Source organism: Falco peregrinus, chromosome 2 (genome assembly GCF_023634155.1).
Source record: "Falco peregrinus isolate bFalPer1 chromosome 2, bFalPer1.pri, whole genome shotgun sequence".
NCBI classification, from domain to species: domain Eukaryota; kingdom Metazoa; phylum Chordata; class Aves; order Falconiformes; family Falconidae; genus Falco; species Falco peregrinus.
This window is the reverse complement of record NC_073722.1, coordinates 119,815,602-119,834,415: the sequence shown is the minus strand read 5'-3', so window position 1 is coordinate 119,834,415 and position 18,814 is coordinate 119,815,602. Positions and strand designations below refer to the sequence as shown.

At 47.8% G+C, this 18,814-nt stretch overlaps 1 protein-coding gene across 3 annotated transcripts in view; it reads right to left on the bottom strand.

Annotated features, from left to right (window-relative positions):
• Positions 1-1,122: 1,122 nt before the first annotated feature.
• Positions 1,123-18,814, bottom strand: part of HID1 (HID1 domain containing) — a 31,845-nt gene continuing 14,153 nt past the window's right edge. For 2 of the 3 annotated variants that reach the window (XM_055796643.1, XM_027795615.2), the window contains exons 5-20: positions 16,197-16,303; positions 15,599-15,715; positions 14,676-14,898; positions 14,199-14,255; positions 13,957-14,097; positions 13,449-13,539; positions 12,055-12,206; positions 10,688-10,766; positions 9,860-10,024; positions 8,479-8,706; positions 7,839-7,972; positions 6,042-6,089; positions 4,719-4,799; positions 4,250-4,341; positions 3,763-3,921; positions 1,123-3,295 (exon numbers count right to left, since the gene is read on the bottom strand). In XM_055796643.1, the coding sequence (XP_055652618.1) occupies positions 3,232-3,295; positions 3,763-3,921; positions 4,250-4,341; positions 4,719-4,799; positions 6,042-6,089; positions 7,839-7,972; positions 8,479-8,706; positions 9,860-10,024; positions 10,688-10,766; positions 12,055-12,206; positions 13,449-13,539; positions 13,957-14,097; positions 14,199-14,255; positions 14,676-14,898; positions 15,599-15,715; positions 16,197-16,303 (1,938 nt within the window). In that variant the 3' untranslated portion in view covers positions 1,123-3,231. The remainder of the gene's footprint in view (positions 3,296-3,762; positions 3,922-4,249; positions 4,342-4,718; positions 4,800-6,041; positions 6,090-7,838; positions 7,973-8,478; positions 8,707-9,859; positions 10,025-10,687; positions 10,767-12,054; positions 12,207-13,448; positions 13,540-13,956; positions 14,098-14,198; positions 14,256-14,675; positions 14,899-15,598; positions 15,716-16,196; positions 16,304-18,814) is intronic. The other variant, XM_055796644.1, reaches the window with a different exon arrangement.

The window sequence follows — 18,814 nt, the reverse complement described above, 5'->3', positions numbered from 1 at the left end:
ATTATTCTCATGTCACCATTTGTACCAAGGGATCTACAGGAGATAGATGCCAAGGCCTGGCCCTTTCAAATGATAAACATGATCTCAAACCTTCTTCCCAGTTACTGACAGTCTGGAGGCAAGCAATGATGTACTTCATGGGCAAACCTATGTCCTGGCTTTTATCTGCAGTGTAACAGATAAAACTGTTTATGTTACTGAGCCTCCACTGAGAAAATTACTTTGGAGGTCTCCCACTGAAATATAAATACTGAGTCCTGCAGGTACTATGTACAAGTATGGGCTGAAAAAGAAGTTGGTTTGTGATTTCTTGCTGGCAATCAGATGGACTACCTGAACACGTGATCAGCAGAAAACAAGAATGAAGCCCACCAGCTCCAACTCTTACCCGCAGACACCCTAGATCAGGTAAGTGGTCAAGGTCCTCTATGTCCTTTCCTAACACAACCCAGTTCTAACACAGCAGAAGGTAAGAAATCCCACAACAGGCAACAGCAAAAGCACTCTTCCAGGCCAAAGAGAAATGTAGGGTCCAAGGTTTCAGCCCTTTCACTTAAGCAGGTTCTACCTCTGGACTGATTTGTGTCTACGCCCAGGAGGGCTAAAACCATGAACACACAGTTTGCATGCAATTAAAACTGCCTTCAGCTCCTTTCCAAGGCTGACAGCGGGGCTAGGCACAGTCATCTGAAAGCCTAGCGAGAAGCAAGCTAGCTGTGACTCCTGGATCCAACACAGCCATGACGTGACTCAACCTGCTCCACCATTTTTTGTCATCTGCCACCCACAAGCACTTCCAGAGCCCTCCCAGGCCCAGCGTGCCCGTTTCACAGGTCTCAAATGCATAAAGGTTTTAGCGCACAGTCCAAAGTCAGGAAACTTGATCCTGTTTGATCTAGTTCCTTTTTTGTACCCTTTGAGGCAGCTCCCTTTGATGATGAAGTGGCCCAAACCACAAAGTTCAGGTTCATTTTCAGGAGTCTTATCTTCATTTCTGATTACAAAAAGCAAAAATCCAGACTGCACAAGAAGCCAGCACATGGTCTCCTAGTAGCACAAAACACCCCAGCATAAGACAAACAAGATTATAAACCTCTCTCTGGGAAAAAGTAAGCAACCAACTACATGTTTCAGATAATCTTTATCTTTCTCTCTGTAAGTAAGCAAATAGTTTACAGTGCAAGTTGATTTCCACAGAACAAAGATCAGACTCCAAACACCAAGAAACAAACAAAAAGGTTTCCAGAGGAACTCACAAAGAAACAAAGCAGAAAAGAGAGGACAGAAGAGATTGTGAGAACCAGCAGATCCACGGGAGGCAAGAGGCAAGCATGTGGGACACAGGATGCCCCGTTCCAGCTGGGAGCTGCAAGTGCCATACAATCAGAGGCTGGCCCCACCAAGTCACATTCTTACATATGAGAGATTCCAAGTAAAACAGAGACCTCACCCTGTTCACATCTGAGCAGAGATGGGGTCAGGATGGGAGTAGTGCTAGATGGCAAAGTGGGTTGGAGATGGGAGGTGGGGGGGGGGGGAGTAACTTCTCTCTCTTTCACACATTTCCTATCCTTCAGAAAACCATTCAGGTTTTATTTCAGCTTTCTACTGGCCTGGGACTACAGTCCACTAAGGAGGAAACCACCTACTATAAGCCAGCAGGAGCCAGCAGTACACTAGAGCAGCACTCTCTAGGAGAGGATGGTCATGTTGCTATCACTCTAGCTTCAAAATTTAGGCAAGGGTTACAAGACACAGAAGTGTGTGCCACACCTGTCCCCCTACTTTAAGGTGTGAGGACCAGTTTCCATGGAGATGTCACTGGTTCTAAGCTGTGGCAAGCAGCTCACAGCCAGTGATCCTCCCAGGAGCCTGAACATCAGAGCACCAAGGACTAAACTTTGGTGGAGAGGGAAAGGTCTCAGTTCATGACAGGACCCCTCACATTTCATTGCCTGCAGACCACACGGGTCTAAGACAGCAGCTCCTCCCAGCATAATATAAAATTTGACTCAAACCCCAAGATGTGTCTGCCTACCAATGTGCAACCCCAGGCTGCTGAACCAAGCCAGCAACAGTGGGTCTCCCACCAATTTAATTCCGGATTCTTAGACTGCACATGCTTGGGACCCAATACATTCAAGATCTGCTTAGTCGCTAGCAAAATGCTCTGAAGAACTGAACTTTGCCTCAGCACTCTCCACTCCCTACTGACATGGACATGCTCTTCCTCCTCCAACTTCCAAATTCCTCCAGCTTCCCTGAGTGCCTCCCTCAATCCCCTGCCTTAGACAGTAGTGTGCAAAAGACCCTTCCACTCCCTGCACTGCATCAGCCTGCCAGGCAAAGACAGAAGGATATGGTTCCTTTCAAACCCAAGTGACACTGTCCTTTCAGTCAACGGGAGAAGACTTTTAACAGTCACGTCTCTTCTCCTTGTTCTCACTGAGCCAGTCCCTTCCTCCCTGTGCGCTCACACAGCGTAAGCAGGGCTTTCCAAAGTGACACACACCGCACTGCAACAGCCCACCATGAAGGACAAGCTGCTGGGCCTGGAAGCCAAGGAAAAGCTTCTCATGCCACACTAAAGCACCGGCTACTACAAAACTTCTTAAGCAGCTTTCCAGGAAAGGAGTAGAGAGAGTCAGAACCGAGACACCAATTTTTCCTTCAGCACCTTCTCCCATCATTTGGATGGGAAAGACTTCCCTACCAATATGCAACTGAGACACCAGGGAGACACCTGCAGCCAGAAGGGATGCCCTGGAAACTTTATGGAGCCACAGGAAAGTAACTGCAGTTTCCAAACCCCATCTCCTGCAGGAATAGCAGCTTCTCCCTTGCACTCAATTTACAGCTAGATCTTTTCAATTCAATGTTGACTCTGACCAGGGCAAGGACAGGGTCAGATTGGTTTCCAAACCACATCCAGGAGCAAAAGAGTAACAGAAGAGCTAAGGACAGTCTGATTTCTAGTGCAACCACAACAATGGACAATCCCTTAGACATCTTTCACTCAAGGTTCATGGTGAAGGGTAAGGGAAAAGAAGTGAGCTGGGGGAGGGATGTCCAAGCAGGTCCCAATTAAAGCTTTAAATGACAGGGAGGTAAATGAAGTGATTGTCCTTTTGGTCTCTCAGCTGGATGTGAAATGCAGGAATAGCTGTGATGAAGCAGCACACAGCAGTCCTTAGATCCAGTGTATTTCTCTCAGTAGAGGTAAGTGCTCTCTTAGACCCGTTGAATTTCAAACAGCTTCACATCTGTGTCATACCAGATAGGAGGATCCACATTCCTGAGAGAGAAAGACAAGAGCCACTTTACTTTCTGTGGCCAGGTACACAGAACTCTGATCTCCCAGCCAAGATTACAGGAGCTGACTACACAGAACAACTTCAACTTTGCAAAAGAGGAAATCACTGGCTGAGAGACTATGCACATTAAAGAGATGACAGTACCTACAACAACCCACAAAGCCACAGCTTTGCATGAAATCCCTGCACCATCCCCTCTAGGCAGCTTTTCTATTCCCTGCTGCTGCCAGTTCCCAAACAAGCAGTACTCCCAGAATAACTCCCTTCACGTCACCTGCTCGAAGTTTTGGAGCAGCTGATTCATCCTAGTCTTTTCCAAGGGAACACCATCTTTCTATCCTGTAAATATGACACAACCCAGAGCTGGCCAAGTGCATGCAATTCTCTCTACAGCCACCCCCTGCAAAGTCTGGAAAAGACCAAGTAAGATCACACCCAGCTGGTTTACCTCAAGTAAATAACTCCCCACATGTAGGTCCGGAACCACATGGCAGTGCCCGAGTTAGCCTGGTACTTGCGAATGAGGATGGGGTGAGGTACAGGTAGCAGCCCCACCAGTGTGCCATGCTGCAAGAACTTGAGGATCTCCGATTCATCAGTGAGACCCCTGCAAAGAGACAGATCAGGAACATCCTTAGCATGTCACACAGTCACCCCCAAAACTGCTGCAGCACAAAGTACCAGTCTAAAACAGACACAGAGCTGGCAACCACAGCCACCAAGAACACATGTACTCTCCACTGTAAAAAGAGTGGAGAAGGGATCAGACAAACAAGAAGCTTGGCAAGGAAAGTAACATCACCTCTGCTGAGACTGTGGCGCTTTCAATTATACTTTACAAGGTTTCGCCTGCAGGCCCTCCCAATTCAAACTCTGCCAACTTCACAGAACTCTTCACACACTGCACAGCCCTTTCCCTCCGCAAATGTACGTACTTGTCAATGCAGATCTTCTCCACCTGAGGGACCAGCACCTGTAAGAGCCGCATGATTGTCTGCAGAGGAAGCTTCGACTTCCAAGACATCACCTGTAAGTCAAAAAGCCCACAGGGCCTTAGGAGTTTTTCTACAATTATCTCCACTATATCTACAACAAACGAGGTTTATAAAGTGTCACAAAGGTGGTGGAGGATCTGAGTGCACAACAGCAACACAATAAATCCTGGAGCACTAGAATTATGAGCCACTCAATGAAGCTAGCAGGGCATTGGTTTAAAACAGGTAAAACAAAATACTTCTTCGCAGATGGCAGTAAGTTTCTGGAGCTTTGACCATACGTCAAATACATTTCCCATGAGGAAATGCTCCTCTAGGGGAGTCTCTGCTGGCACAGGAAAGGTGTGTGTGGCATTTCTGCCACAACTCTTTGCCTCATTACTTATTTTCTCTGTCCAGATTCTCTTACCCAGTCAGGAGTTGGGGCCCACTGTCCACTGGAGGATGCACTAGAGAGACGCCTTCGATCCCGTCGGGGATGTGATGCCTCCTATCAATAAATATTATTTTTAAAAAACACGACAAAACCAAAAACAAAAGCAAATCACACAAGAACAAGAAATACAACTCATTTTCTGCTGACTCTCCCCGCAGCTTTTCCAGAGCATTGCTGGGAAAGACAGCTCAGCCTGTCCCTAGAACAGATCAAACCCACCAGACATTCATTCACTGAAACCACATGCTTCGACTCAGTGATTAGCAATATTTGATGGAGTTAAGCTGTAGGACCACGCAGCAAGGTCACAACTCCAGTCACCACTACTGACACACTGTTGGAACAATCCACAGCAGGAGAGTTAAAATGGGACCGATAAAAAGACTGTTTAGGCATGCTGCTTTCTTTTAATATGGCGATTAAACAGCTAAAGGCTTTTCCGACCTCTGTGTACTATCTCTAGGAATTTTGGTGTCCATCCTAGAATATCTTAAAACAGATTTTTTCCAAGGGTGGGGTCTCAGAAACTCTTACCTAACAATCCCTTCCCCTTCAGGAATAACACACTCAAACCCTCAAACACAAACACCATCACTAGACACTTTTTTAAAAGCTCTGGTCAAAAGTCAAATGCCCAATTCTCTCTTATTATTCTCACCATCACTCTGTTTTCATTTCTCTTATACAGAAGACACTAGCAGCATCCTGGCTTTCCATATTCATGGCGGGAAGGAAAGAAATAACCCTTTAAAATCACTATCAATCTCTGCCCAAGGTAAAAATGGATTTTGCAATGCACCCTGACCATTCATTACTACAGCCTAGAGCTGACTTTTCTACGAAACAAATGGGAAGAGCACTTCCTTCCAGCAGCCACCCTGCACCTCTGCATCCATGGCTTCATTCACACGTCACCTTCGCAACTAGAAACAGCAGGCTCGGGGCAGAGCTGTGCTGCAATCCACTGGAAGCTGACAGTGCTATACCAGTACTTTTCTGACTGGGGAACAGCTCAAGCCAGCTGCTGGACACAGTGATGTAATGACCCGTGATTATGTTTCATGGGCTGCTGGAAGAAGAAAAATCTTCCTTCTGCAAGTTCTCAGCCAAGATCTCACTTAATGACAACATAATTATGTGCTCAAGACATCTTGCTGACCGGGGGCCTTCATCTGGTACCAGGAAAGGCCAGGAAGGGTAAGTAACACTGACTCTGGGATATTTGGGAATTCCGTTCATTCCAGTTCATTAAAAATCTGAACAGCAATATTATTTTGCTATGTTTGCAGGTACAACCTTATCGTTCAGCCTGTTCTGCTTCAGTGCCGTGTCCTCATCAAGCTTCTAAAAATAAAATTCATAAAAACATAAAGAACTCTGACTTCCTTCAGATGACCCCACCCTCTTCCTCTTTTCTCCTCACTCTCCCACAGCCCTTGCCCCCTTCACAGCTGCCATCCAAATGCTGGCAGCCAGCTGACACGTTTATGAAAGGTACAATGGAATTACACTGAAATGCGGAGACTGTTGAACATTTTATGAGACACTTTTGAAACGTTTATGACTGATAAGGGGAGAACATTTCAACAGATAAAGGAAGGAAATTACATCAGTCGTAAGGGTGGGTATCCTAAAGTTTTATCCAGCATCTCTTATTAATTTATCTCAGCTCAGTAGGTTGGACACATGTTGGAGCACAGAACAAAGACAATGTTCAGATAGTATGAAACACCACAGCCCCTGGAGACAGGTGTGCTACCTGAAGTGCCATGTAACAGGAGTGATGATTCTCCCCAGAGCATGTCCCACACCCGCTGCTTCACTGCCCTCCACCTCCTGGTTCCTTCTTGGCCACCAGCCCACAAATGTTCAGATATGTAAACAGCACTGCTGGAGCCAGGCAGGGCAGCTACTGGGCAACTGTCTGTCTGAGACTAAAGGCCCACATGTGCTCACACGCAAGCAGAACGGATCAGGACATAAGGGTAGAATGTAGGAGTCTTCAGCCTGCTCTGCTAGATTGCAGTGCCTTTGCAAACACCCCCTCTTGGGACCCTGATTCTACAGTACTGTCCCAGCCAAAAGCATGTCGACAGCAAAACAGACCAGAAGATTCTTGTAGCACCACTGGTCCATAGCAGCCCACGATAAAATGCACCATCCCCAGCCCAGCTCATCTCCTCCTGCCCAGTTTGCTCTGCACCCAGTGAGAGCTGGTGCATCAATTTGGCCATCCCAGAGAAAACTAAGAGGTGAAAAGCTGGGAAAGTTATGCCTTCCACCACAGGGCAGCCATGCCTCCCATGTGCAAGTGGATGCAACGTTCTCACTGAAACTCACCGGACATCAAGTGCTCAGGTAGAGCATGAGGTAGCACTAGGTGTATAAATGTGGACTTGCTGAAGGAGGAGAGGACATGCAGGGCAGCCCTCAATTTCCTACAAGACAGCCTAGAGGTTTTTGATACTGGCCAGGAAAGGACATGAACTGAGGAGCTGACAGAGAGGAATAAAAGACTACTGCTCCGCTGAAACTGGAAGAGAGCAGTTTAATAGCTCTTGATGACGAAAATTAGCAAATATCAGAAGGCTGACATTGCCACCAGAGCCTAGGAAATCAGCACAGCCTTGATTCACAGACCACAAAGCCTCCATCTTGTCTACATGGCCAAGCAGCCACCACTCTGAGGGCACTGTTCACAACACCAGCCAGCCAGAAGATTCTGGTAGAGCTTTCCATCCCAGAAAGAAGGGCGAGGAAAAAGAAGCAGCAGTCAGAACCCCAGTTGAAAGCCTCCAGATCAGGAACACATCCCTTTGCAATTATGCACTTGCTGCTCAGTTGCTTCCACCGTGGAGAAAGCTCACTCCTTTACTGTCCTAGCTCTTGTGTCACTAGCACAAACATGAAACACCCAAGATGATGCAAGAGTACTTCTGAACCATGGTGTTTTCCAGTGCAGTGCATGTGGGCATACTGCCTCTAATATGATGCCCTTCTTCAGTGGCCCAACCAGGTCTCTCCTTCTAAGTCCCCCTTTTGGTTCATTTCACAACCTAGACCTTCCCTACACACCAGAGTATCTGCCCTTACCCCACTCCAGGGCTCCCCATCACTGACAGCTGAGGGTGGGGTACCCTCTAGTGGAAGCTGTGAAGGCTCAGGCTCCAGTGAACGCATGGTCCCATCCTCCGACACCTGTGACTTCTCCGTGAGCTTGTCAATGCCTGTGTTCAAAAGGGGCAAGAAACAAAAACACCTCAAAACCACAAGTGATTTAAATACTCTCAAAAGCAGGGGATTCTTCTCTGCCCTACCATGCAGAGACACCCTATACATCTGCTGACATCTGAAACTCTCTCCTTTCAACAGGTAAAGCAAGATCTAGCCTTGATTTCACCACCCCAAAGGAGTTTGTTTGCCTCTAGGAAAACACCCCCTGGTGCAAGAGAAACACAGGTTCACACTGATATAATTAAACTGAGGCAAAACATCACGATTAGGACAAATGGCCACGTGGACGCTAAGCCTGAGACAAGAGAAACTCAAGACAGTTTACTTCAACTTGTGATCAGCTTGGGCAAACTGATCTGAAACTGAGACTGAAAGGCAGTAAGTCATTTGGAGATGTAAACTCTTAATCTCTTCCACACCCAGTGAAAGGGTGAGTCCACACAGTATCTCACAGAGAAAACAAACCTCTCTCCTGTTACAAAGGTAAACTAAAGCTCACCTGGTGTAGCCACCAAACTTGTCTTTAGTGTCCCTGGTTCAGCAGGGGCAGCAGGACGTGACCCTTCCATGGAGACCCCATCCTGGGAGTTAGTGCGAGAAATAGGCTCAGGAGTTTTCTTCTTGCGCTGCAGACCTTTCTGGATGGACTGCGAGTCTGTGGGTAAGTTGGCGAGCTGGTGAAATACATTCCGCTTGCGGATAACAGCGTAGACCAAGTTTGAGTTCCCTGGGAATCACAGCAACAAAATGAGGAGAAAAGACTCAAAGAGCTCTGTCAATACAGCACAGCTCACTGGGCACATGAAGCGTGACTGTGGAGACCCCACGAGCTCAGAGAACCATGCTTCCACCCATAAAGGCAATGGCACAAGAAAAAAAGAGCAGAACGATATAGTCTTATCCATTACAAAGCAGTGCAGGACATTCAGTGAAATCCTTCCTAGGCTAGAAGGCCAACAAGAAACGGCTTAGAAACTGACATTCAAACAACGGAGAAGAAAAAGAACAGTTTAAACCACATACTAGCACCTATATGGAAGAAAAGGTTGTTAGCCAAGATTCAACATTTCTCCATCTCCAAAAGACTTCACAAAACAAACCGGAGGCATTCCATTTGAGGAGAAACAGGCTTGAAATACCAGAGCCAAAACGTCTGAATTCTTACTGTCTGCAAGGTGGCAGAGAACAGAATTAAACCATCCTCTAACATAAAACACAAGGTCACAGCCACAAAGGCTGGTTGAGGATCTGGCAACCACCACTTGCAAGGTTTCCATTAGGGAAGCAGAATGGCCACTCCCGATTTGCACTTTTAAAGCAAGTAAGTTTTGAGCGGGTTAAGGGGCCTTTGAGCCCCTTAAAGGTAAAAGACTAAAAGACTATCATGCTTTTAAGAGGGAAAGCATAAGGCATTTCCCAGAAAGGCAGCAAGTGCCAAACTTTGTTTGGATGAGGCTGTTTGGTCTTCAGCTCCAGTGACCTGCCACAGCAGAATTGGGAGGCACTTTTAAACACTTAATGAGATGGAAATTCTTCTGTCCTCCCACCTACATTGCTGAGCAACATGAGCCGTTTCACAGCAGCATCCAGCCAGGCACAACTTCAGCGTTACACACACTTTCCTTACTTCTTCTCCTCTGCCCACCTCATCTTTTGGTCTGCAGAAGGCTGAGGCTATGCTAATTAGCTGCCATCTCATTTTGCTCTAACCCAATCTGTCTGGGTCAGGAGCCAACACTGATTACCTACTAACCTGTCGATCTTCGGCAAGTCTCCACGTAACTTATTTCTACACTTCTCCCCTTCTCTCATCTGAACTTTCATCTCATGTTCTCTTGGACTAAACAAATGCAAACCAAATAAATACAGCAGTCTCTTACCATCAAACTGGTACTGAATTATGTTGTTGAAAACTTCCAGCAAGAAGAAAACAAGATGGTGATTCTGGACAGCGGAGAACAGGAACCAGGTGGTGGAAAAAGCCTCCAGGAGATGCAGTAACTTGTTAGCAGCCACCATGGAGAGAGATTTCAGGTACGGAGACACTGTGGAAGTAAAAGAAATTAGAACTGAAGAAAGAACCAAGGTTTATTTATTCACATAAGTACACCACTAAAAATGTTGCTCTTACCACCTTCTCACCCTGCACCTCTGGGAAAGCCTCATGGAATAGATAAGCCCAACAGGGTCCCACAGAAACACTTCCAAATATAAAAGTGAAACTGAGAAATTGCCTAGTAAAAGCAGGCATTTCTGCCTTTGGAGAGTCTTGTGTAGTTTTATACTAGTAACATCATCTCTGGTGTGCCTCCTGAAAAGCTCACACAACTGGAGCCACCTGGACACTCACTAAGCCCAAGGGACACCACTGCGGGAAGGTGGCACTCCCTGCTGGAAAGGAACAGCACTACCAACCACCCTCAGCGGGCCTTCTGGCAAATGCCCTTCTGCCACCCCAGAGGGGCTCTAGGGACTCTGCCATCCCACCCTCTGCCCCACCTGACTGAGCCCAGGCAATAACCCCGCAGGCAGGTCTGATCTGCAGCTGGCACCTCCAGCTCCAGACTCGAAAGGATCAGTTTCCAGCAGCAGCCACTGACACTGGTCCGTCTTAAGGGGCACAAGTAGGAGCGCAGGGAGAGGGGAGCAAGAGCAGCCAGAGCTGTCGCCTCTGTGGGCTGTGATTCCACACCATGCACAGTGCTTACCGTTCACAACGATGGTGAGCAGGCAGTCAAAGAGAGGCTGCAGCCGCTGGTGCCCGCTAGTTATGATCTTGTGAAAGACCTACGGTAAGGAAGGAGTTCTTGAGCAAGGTAGTACCGTACTGAAAGCACCCTCTCAACCAAAACCAGTGCCACCCCCACAGTAATCGCTTCCTGACACCATTCCTTCCTAGGCAGGGCCCTGCACACTCCACAATTACACAGGTGGGGAAGGCTGCTCTCACTGCAGAGTTGAGCTCCAGGAGTACAAGCTTTCATTTACAAGGAATCCTTTGGGGACATGATTAGGGTTCTACAACACTACAAACAGAAACTGACTGTGAGCTGTTCCAAAACGCACAGGCAACCTGAGACAAAAATAAACCGCCAAGAAATAAGAAACATCTTCACCTCCATTGATTTTGACTCTGAACCCTAATGATAGCTGCTTGAAATGCCACAAAACTAATCATTTCACATTTGATTTTAGTGCAAACTTCAATTCAAATGTTTGTCCTATTTTTCTTAGCTATACCCTCAGACACAGGAAGATTCAACTGCCTCACAACCAGTTCAGACATTCCCAGTCTTGGCCTTCCCACCTCTAACTGGCATGCCTGTAGAGAAAGCCTGCAGCATAATGAAAATACAGGGATGGTCCAAGATTAATGGAATGTAACAGCAAAACACAGTGTCAAGAATAGTTCTGGTGGGCACATTTCTTCCTACTCCTTCTAATGGGAATCTCCATTTGGAGGTTTATCAGAAGCTGCTGAGAGATTCTTCTCTGGTAAACTAGCACTAACATGACAGGAGGGTACCACCTGAGGCTGGTACTGCAAAACACACAGCTGTTTGTAGGCAGCATCGTGGCCCTCGGCACTACAGACTGAAAGGTGAATGAAACCTTGCAGCAACCCAAAGCTGAAGGGTTGAGCTTGGTATCACTGTTGCTCCCATTCTGACAGAAGTGTCCCACACAGTTCTGGTTACCTGGGACAGAGCCAGCAATGCAGTCAGACCTCCTGCCTTCCCCACCTGCAATCAAGTCTGATAGAGGCCATGCACCCATCCCACTCAAGCCAGTCCCAGAGTCCTTTAGACACCAGTCCAGCATCATCCAGGATCCTGTTATTTAGGATCACCTCATGTAGATGGAATTGCATCTCATACACACGCGCCCTACCAGACACATCACCTCATGTTAACAGTGTACAAAGACCCCACCGGTGCTTGGATGCATCCCATGCACTTTCTGGCTACTCAGTGGGGCTGAGTAGGAAGGACAAGTATATTGAAGGAGGACAATTATTTGTGGAGGTATGAAACAGTTAGGAGAGACAGAAAAGAACTGCTGGAGCTATACTCACTATGATGAGTAGATCTGCATGTGTCCCCGTGAAGACAGGGATGTCCATAGGCACTCGTACAGAATACGGCTTGTTGAGTCGAACCCCAAAGTTACGCTCCCCACTGAGAAGCAGGAGGATAAAGACCCCAATGTGCATCAAGCCCACTCGCGCTGCAGGAAAAAAAAAAAAAAAGACAACAAAAAACCTCACACATCACAGTGAGGCTGGTGGGCTCCTGAAGACAGAAGGGCAGTCAAGGAGAGAGAAGGAACACTATGGGACCAAAAGAAAAAATGCACAGACCAGAACATCCTGATAAAGGACATCCCACTACCTTGTTTTAGCTGGGATAGAGTTCATTTTCTTATCAGTAGCTGGTACAATGCTGTGTTTTGGATTTAGTAGGAGAATAACGTTGATAGCAACAACTAAAAACATCAGTGTGCTAAGTAATGCTCATACCAAGTCAAGGACTTTTCAGTTTCTTAGGCCCTGCCAGTGAGAAAGCTGGAGGGGCACAAGAAATTAGGAGGGGACACAGCCAGGACACTTGACTCAACCTAACCAAACAGATATTCCATACCACAGAACGTCATGTTCAGTATATAAACCAAGGGGAGTTAGCCAGGGCCTGCTGATCACTGCTCAGGGACCGGCTAGGCATCAGTCAGTGGGTGGTAAGAACTGTATTGCACATCTTTTTTTTTATTTCCTTTCTCTTTGGATTTTATTCCTCTCCCCTTCATTCCTCTTTTCGTTACAATGGTTATTATTTTGTTTCAATTATTAAATGGTTCTTATCTCAACCCTCGAGTTGTACCTTTTCCCCCAGTTCTCCTCCCCACCCCCTTTGGGCACAGGGTGAGCGAGTGAGTAGCTGTGTAGTACTTAGTTGCCACCTGGCGTTAAAACATGACACCCACAGAGAGCTCCCTCTGTTGCCAGTACCAGTATCCTTCCCAAGCACATCTGTGGGCCCAGTACAACGTTAAATCGTGGACAGATCACACTTTTCATTATGTTCTTGATGCACACCCATCACCACAGTAGGAAAGGTCTGACTACTTTCTACTATGCAGTGATGGAGTTATGCCCAATTTACTCCTAAGGCAAGAGGACAATGCTCATTTCTCCCACTTCATGGGATCAGGGACACAGTTTTCAACGTAAGGACTCAAAACGAGTTCACACATGCTAAGGATCTCCCTTCCCTGTGTTGTGATCATGTCCTGCTTTTCATATGCTACAAACATTAAACCCCAGCTAACTGAACCACTCCATGCCTGTAGAATGCCACAAACACGCACTCAAGATGCTATTGCAGCTAAGTGGTAGGAAGGAAGCATCTTAAAAACATTCTAGCTCAACTGTCAAGCCCAGATCATCCCAAATATTGAAAATAACCTACTTACACTGGTCTGCTCTGGCATCATTGAGAAAATACAAGATTGGGACAAGGATGTCCAGAACATCACTGCTCTTCAGCACAAAGAAGAGGAATTTCTGGAAGAAATGAGAGTATTTCAGACAATCACAAGCATATTTGTGTTTATCTCCCATCTGCAGAACTCAGGACAGACAGCCTCCAGCCAATTAAGTCTCTCAAGAATGTTAGAAAGACTAGAGTATGCACCAGCTCTTCAACTCCAGTGTTATTTGCAGAGTTATTATAATACCTGCTCCAGCATTTGCCTCAAACCCTGACCCTCAGGAGCTGCAGCCTCCCTCCCACGCTGCCCCTACAGCCAGACCCCTCCCCAGCCCATGCAGCAAGGAGCAGTGCTGCTGACCAGAGTACCACAGCATCATTGCTAACTACCTGCCCACATCCCTTCACCGGGGCTCAGTCCAGCCAGAGCCACTCCAAGCTCTGGGCAACGGGCAGGGTGGGGCAAAGCTCAAAAAGAAGCAGATCCACACCTTGTTGAAGTCACAGAGTTTCCAGAAGAGGACAAGGAGTTCCTGATGGAACTGGATCTTCTTGGCAGAGTTTGGCAGGTAGGTCTGGACCAGCGGGTTTGATAACAAGCGAGCCACTCCTTTCAGGATGAACTGGAAATCCTGCCAACAGACCAGGAAAGAGACTGTGGTGGGCCAAGGACTAACACAATCAATCAGCATGAAATCAGGCAGGAAAAAAGTTCAGGACAGGAGTACGTTACCTCCTCTCGGTGTATTCTTGAGAGGTAATTCACAAACAGATTGTCTGGTCCAGGAGGCTGCATTCAAAGAAAATGAGTGAAATACTTACTGGCAGCAAGGCATGCTCAGGAAGTCAAAGGGTAACCGCTGGCTAACATCTCCCATTTCAGCTTTCTGCTCTGAACGACGCAGTTTTATATGCTAGGAGAGAGCACACCTCAGGGAACAGTAAAGTCAAGGGCTTTTCACTTACACACTCCCGATTTAAGGCTTTTCACTTACACACTCCCGATTTAAGTCAGTGACCAAAACCTAGTGGTTTGGTTATGTACAGCTCTTTAGTGACCTATAGGAAAAGAAGCAGGACTGGACCAGAGATAACGGCCTACAAGGAGGAGTGGTGCTGGGCCCTACAGGTCAGCATTCAATACAAGCTGGTATAAGGGCACCACAGGGAGTTCAGGAGAGCAGCAAATACAGATCCCAGCGTCACTCACATCCACATCATCCATGGCTGTGCCAGTGGTTGTGCCATCCACAGTGGGACTTGAGCTGGTGGAGCTGTCATAGTCCAAAGTGACAATCAGCACCTGGGCTGCCTCCTCCACCAGCGGCTCACGGTAGTCAGAGAAAAGCAGATGATTGTAAGGAATCCCATAACCCACCGGGTCGTAGGCACAGACGACGTTCAGGAGCGAGGTGAAGAGTGGAAGTGCATGTCTGAGGAGGAGAAAACATTCTCAGAAGCAGGAAGCAAAAGGCTCGGCCTTGGGGAGGGACATACATCTCTCTCCAAGTGTTTGGGGTCATGACAAAAAATAATCATCCTCTCTAACCTATGGCAATGGCCCACGACTGAGCAGCCCAGAAACAAGAACCGATGCTCCAGTCTCCTGAACTACAGCTGAGAGGGAAGGGGAGGTGAAAAAGGCTGTGTGGCCTCCCAGAGGAATCCAAAGGGGAAAGAACCTCAAAGCTCTCTAGGCTCTAGAAAGACAAAACTGTCTTTCCAACTGTCACCAGAGGAGCTGAAAGTCCCAGAGGAGACGTCACCAGAGGGCAGCACCCAGCCGCCACCAACGCCACAAGCCACCCACTGCAGTGCCACGCCACCACCCCCACGAGGGAACAGGGTCTACAGCAGGGAACAGGATCTGCCATTTCCCAGGGGACAGGGATCAGTCCTGCAGCAAACTCCAGTGACCACCATGCTCAACCTCTCCTTTTGCTGCTAAGGAATAACTCCTACTAAGCAGAGATGCTAATGGGGAGCACGTAAGACAGGGACAAAGAAAAAGGGTAAAGCTCCTAGACGTTGGAGGAGTAAGTCCTATGGTCCCCCGTTACCAACGCAGTCCGTGGAAGAGATCTGAAGGTATTTCTCCCCTAACACCCAGTCCCCCACCCTTCACACCCTCACCTGTTCTCCGCAGAACAGAAGAACTGAACCCAGGGGTTGGCGTTGCTGCTCTCTGAGGAGGGAGGCAGATACATGGCCTCAGAGAAACAGGTCAGCAGCAGCTTAAGCAGCTCTGTCCTGAAAGAAGGGAAGAAGCCAAGGCCTGGAGCCATTCAGGAGCAGGAACTGGGCACAGGAGGCACAATCACTTACCACAACAAACACATAAGGAATGCTCAGTCCCATCTAGAAAGACCTCCCCACACAGAGCTAAGCCCATTTCATTTCATAAGCAATACTGACGTCACTGGCACAAAGCTCAGCAGAATTGCTGCTTTATGAAAAAGAAATACAGTAGAGCTCCTGGGCATTTTCAAAGCAGCAATGCTTTGCCAGTTCCTGTCACAGACACTCTGACTCCCATATCATACTACAAAAAGCTATTCAAAAGGTCAGCTGGTTTTTTTGTTGTTGTTGCCAGTCCTGTTAGCTCAGAAAGGAGCAAGTAGAAAGCTCCCTGGGAATCTGATCCCCGAGGAGGCAAGGAGAGCCTATCTCCCCCAGATCCTTCTCTCCTGAGCCCAGTTTCCTTCCATTCTGCCTTTGCAGACCCTCTTACCTATTCAAGTCGTGGATGTAGTTAGGCTGTGGAGAATGAGCAAAGCCCACTCCTGCCTCCCAGATGTACTCACAGCTGTCAATGGAGTGGATATCTTCTGCTGTGTCCTGTGGGAGAATAGGAGGTTGGGCCACAGAAGGCAAGAGTCAGAGCTGTCAGCACTACTGGTATCCCAGACAGTTCAGCCCCTATCTCTAGCAGTAGCAAAGAAACCAGCAGAGAAGCATCCAGACACTCAGACAGTGCATACCAGCCCCCCCCCAGGGAGCACCCCTGACAGAGGGCCTTTCATCTTCAACAGGTACTGAGGACCATGCAGAGCAAGACCATTACTCGAGCATGCTAAGGTGCAGTGCTAGCCACCTCCACTGGGAAGGGTCACCCAATGCCAAAGGATCCAAAATACATTCTGTTCTCATTACTGGATGCATCACCATCACCTGTCCTTTCCTCCACATCTCATGAAACACAGCTCAGGTCAGGGCTCTTCCTTTGCAGATCAAACTCACCGCACAGGGGTTCAGCCCTGCTCAACACCTCCACCCTGCCTCAGGGCCCACATGTTGAGCTCACCCACATAATGGTGACTCGAAATGGCTGCACGACAAAGGCAGGAGAGCAGCAAATTAACCCTTGTTTATAACAAAACTGGATATGGCTGCAACTTGCTTTTCAGAGGGAAAGCAAGAAAGTGGCTCCAAAAAATGTTATTTCCCTTAGCCAGAACACTCCCAGTCCCTTGACGGTTGTTGGCATGACTCCCAAACTCTTGCTTTGCAACCTGAGGATATGAACTGCAGCAATTTGCCCTTCTTTGTCGTGGTCAGTTAAGGCAGAGTTAAAACAGCTTTGCAGAGACAAGCAGCCATTGAAAATCACCTGCTGACCCTCCAAAAATGACCAGGAGCAAGAGTCCAGATGAATATGTTTGCATCAAGTGCACTTGGCACACTTTGGCTGTCTCTCTTCTGGGGTTTAAATAAGCAAATTCTACCACCTGCCCTTTTTCCTCCCTGCACTTGGGGAAAGCAGATCAAAGGACTGTTCCTCATTGCTCTGGGTTCCCTTTGCATAACCTCCCTCCCACAAAGGCACTGATCTCAGCAGGGCTTGAGGGCAACCAAGATGCACTTACCACCCTAACCACGACTACCACAAAAGCAGCATGCTGTCAGCAGCTACTGCTGACATGGAAGCAACCACAGCTTTCTCCTCAGCCTGAGCTTTTCCTTCCTTGCTACTCACTTCCTACAGATAGGCCAGAGCTCACCTACTGTCAAGTTTCTTACCAAGCTCCTCAGAACAACACTCGCTGAGACTGGAGTGCCCAAGACCTCCCTCCACGATCAAATCTTTAACATCTCCTGCCAGGCACAGGCTTCATGGAAAGAAATGCAATTACATCCACAAACCTGCTTCTACCGTGTGTGACTAAGCAGGAACACCAGGAGGAGACAGCATGTTAATAGCTGCCATTACAGCAGCTCCCCAGGCCTAAAAAACCAGGTGCTGATGCCTTCAAAGAGCTCACAAGTAAATGCTAAAACACAGAGACACGGGCACTGCACATGACAAAGGGAGTCAGTTTCTAGCTGTAATTCCAGGGCTGACTTCAGTAGGAGGGCAAACAGTCCCAGGTCTCCTCTGCCCATTCCCTCCCAGTTCTTACTCTTCCTCTTTACCCAATTCTGCTTCAGCAAATATCCACCACCATCTGTATCTCTGGGGCTACACGTCATTCTACCATGAGCATGAGGTGGCTGTATTCATCTCTCTGCTCCTACCCTGCAGTCAGGCCCAAGAGTGCAGGTCAAACCAGATCCAGAGAGGGAAGACAACCAGGCAAAGACTACAGAGGCTGGAGGCAGTAGACAGGCAGCTAACAGCAAGGAACAAAGCATTCACAATCTCAGTGTCTAATTCAAAGTTGCCCAGAGCCCTGGAAAGCTAGGCTGGCTGCTGCCAAGGGTGAAATCACAGGGACGATGAGGGGTGCTCTCCCAGGAAAAACTGTTGTCACTACAACTTGTGCAATCCATGCCAAGTGACAGCACCAGACAGCAAGTCCATCTGTTTCAGCCTCCCTCCCACTTAGTCTCAGCACATGGGTAGCTCTGCTCCAGCCTTGCCCCTTCATTCCCAGGTCGCAGATTTCAACTGTTTCTGCTACTCAGACACCTCAAGCAAGCAACTTATTACTCAGATTTTTCAGGGAATTTTGCAGCCATCAAATACACCACGGTTTAGCACGTTCATTTTTAATTTACTTCACAGCTATATCAAAAAGGAGGGCTGCCCACTTTTTTTTATAGACTGGACCTACTAGAAACACCAGAGAGTCATTGGTGAGGGGGGAGAGAGAGAGGGAGGGAAGGAGATGCACCAGAATCTGTCCTCAGCCCACCTGGTAGGGGCTCCCTGCTTCAGGGAACTCCTCTGAAGTAAGGATGGTCACTACAAGGATCAGAACACATTTGTCTTTGCTGCAACGATACAAAGAGGGAGAGGAGATGGACACAGCAGACCATCCACTCATTCAGATCACAGCACCTGCAATTAGGCAAACTGCTTCCTGCCCCGGGCTGCACGAAATTGCCAGTGGAAGGAACAAGGTGCTA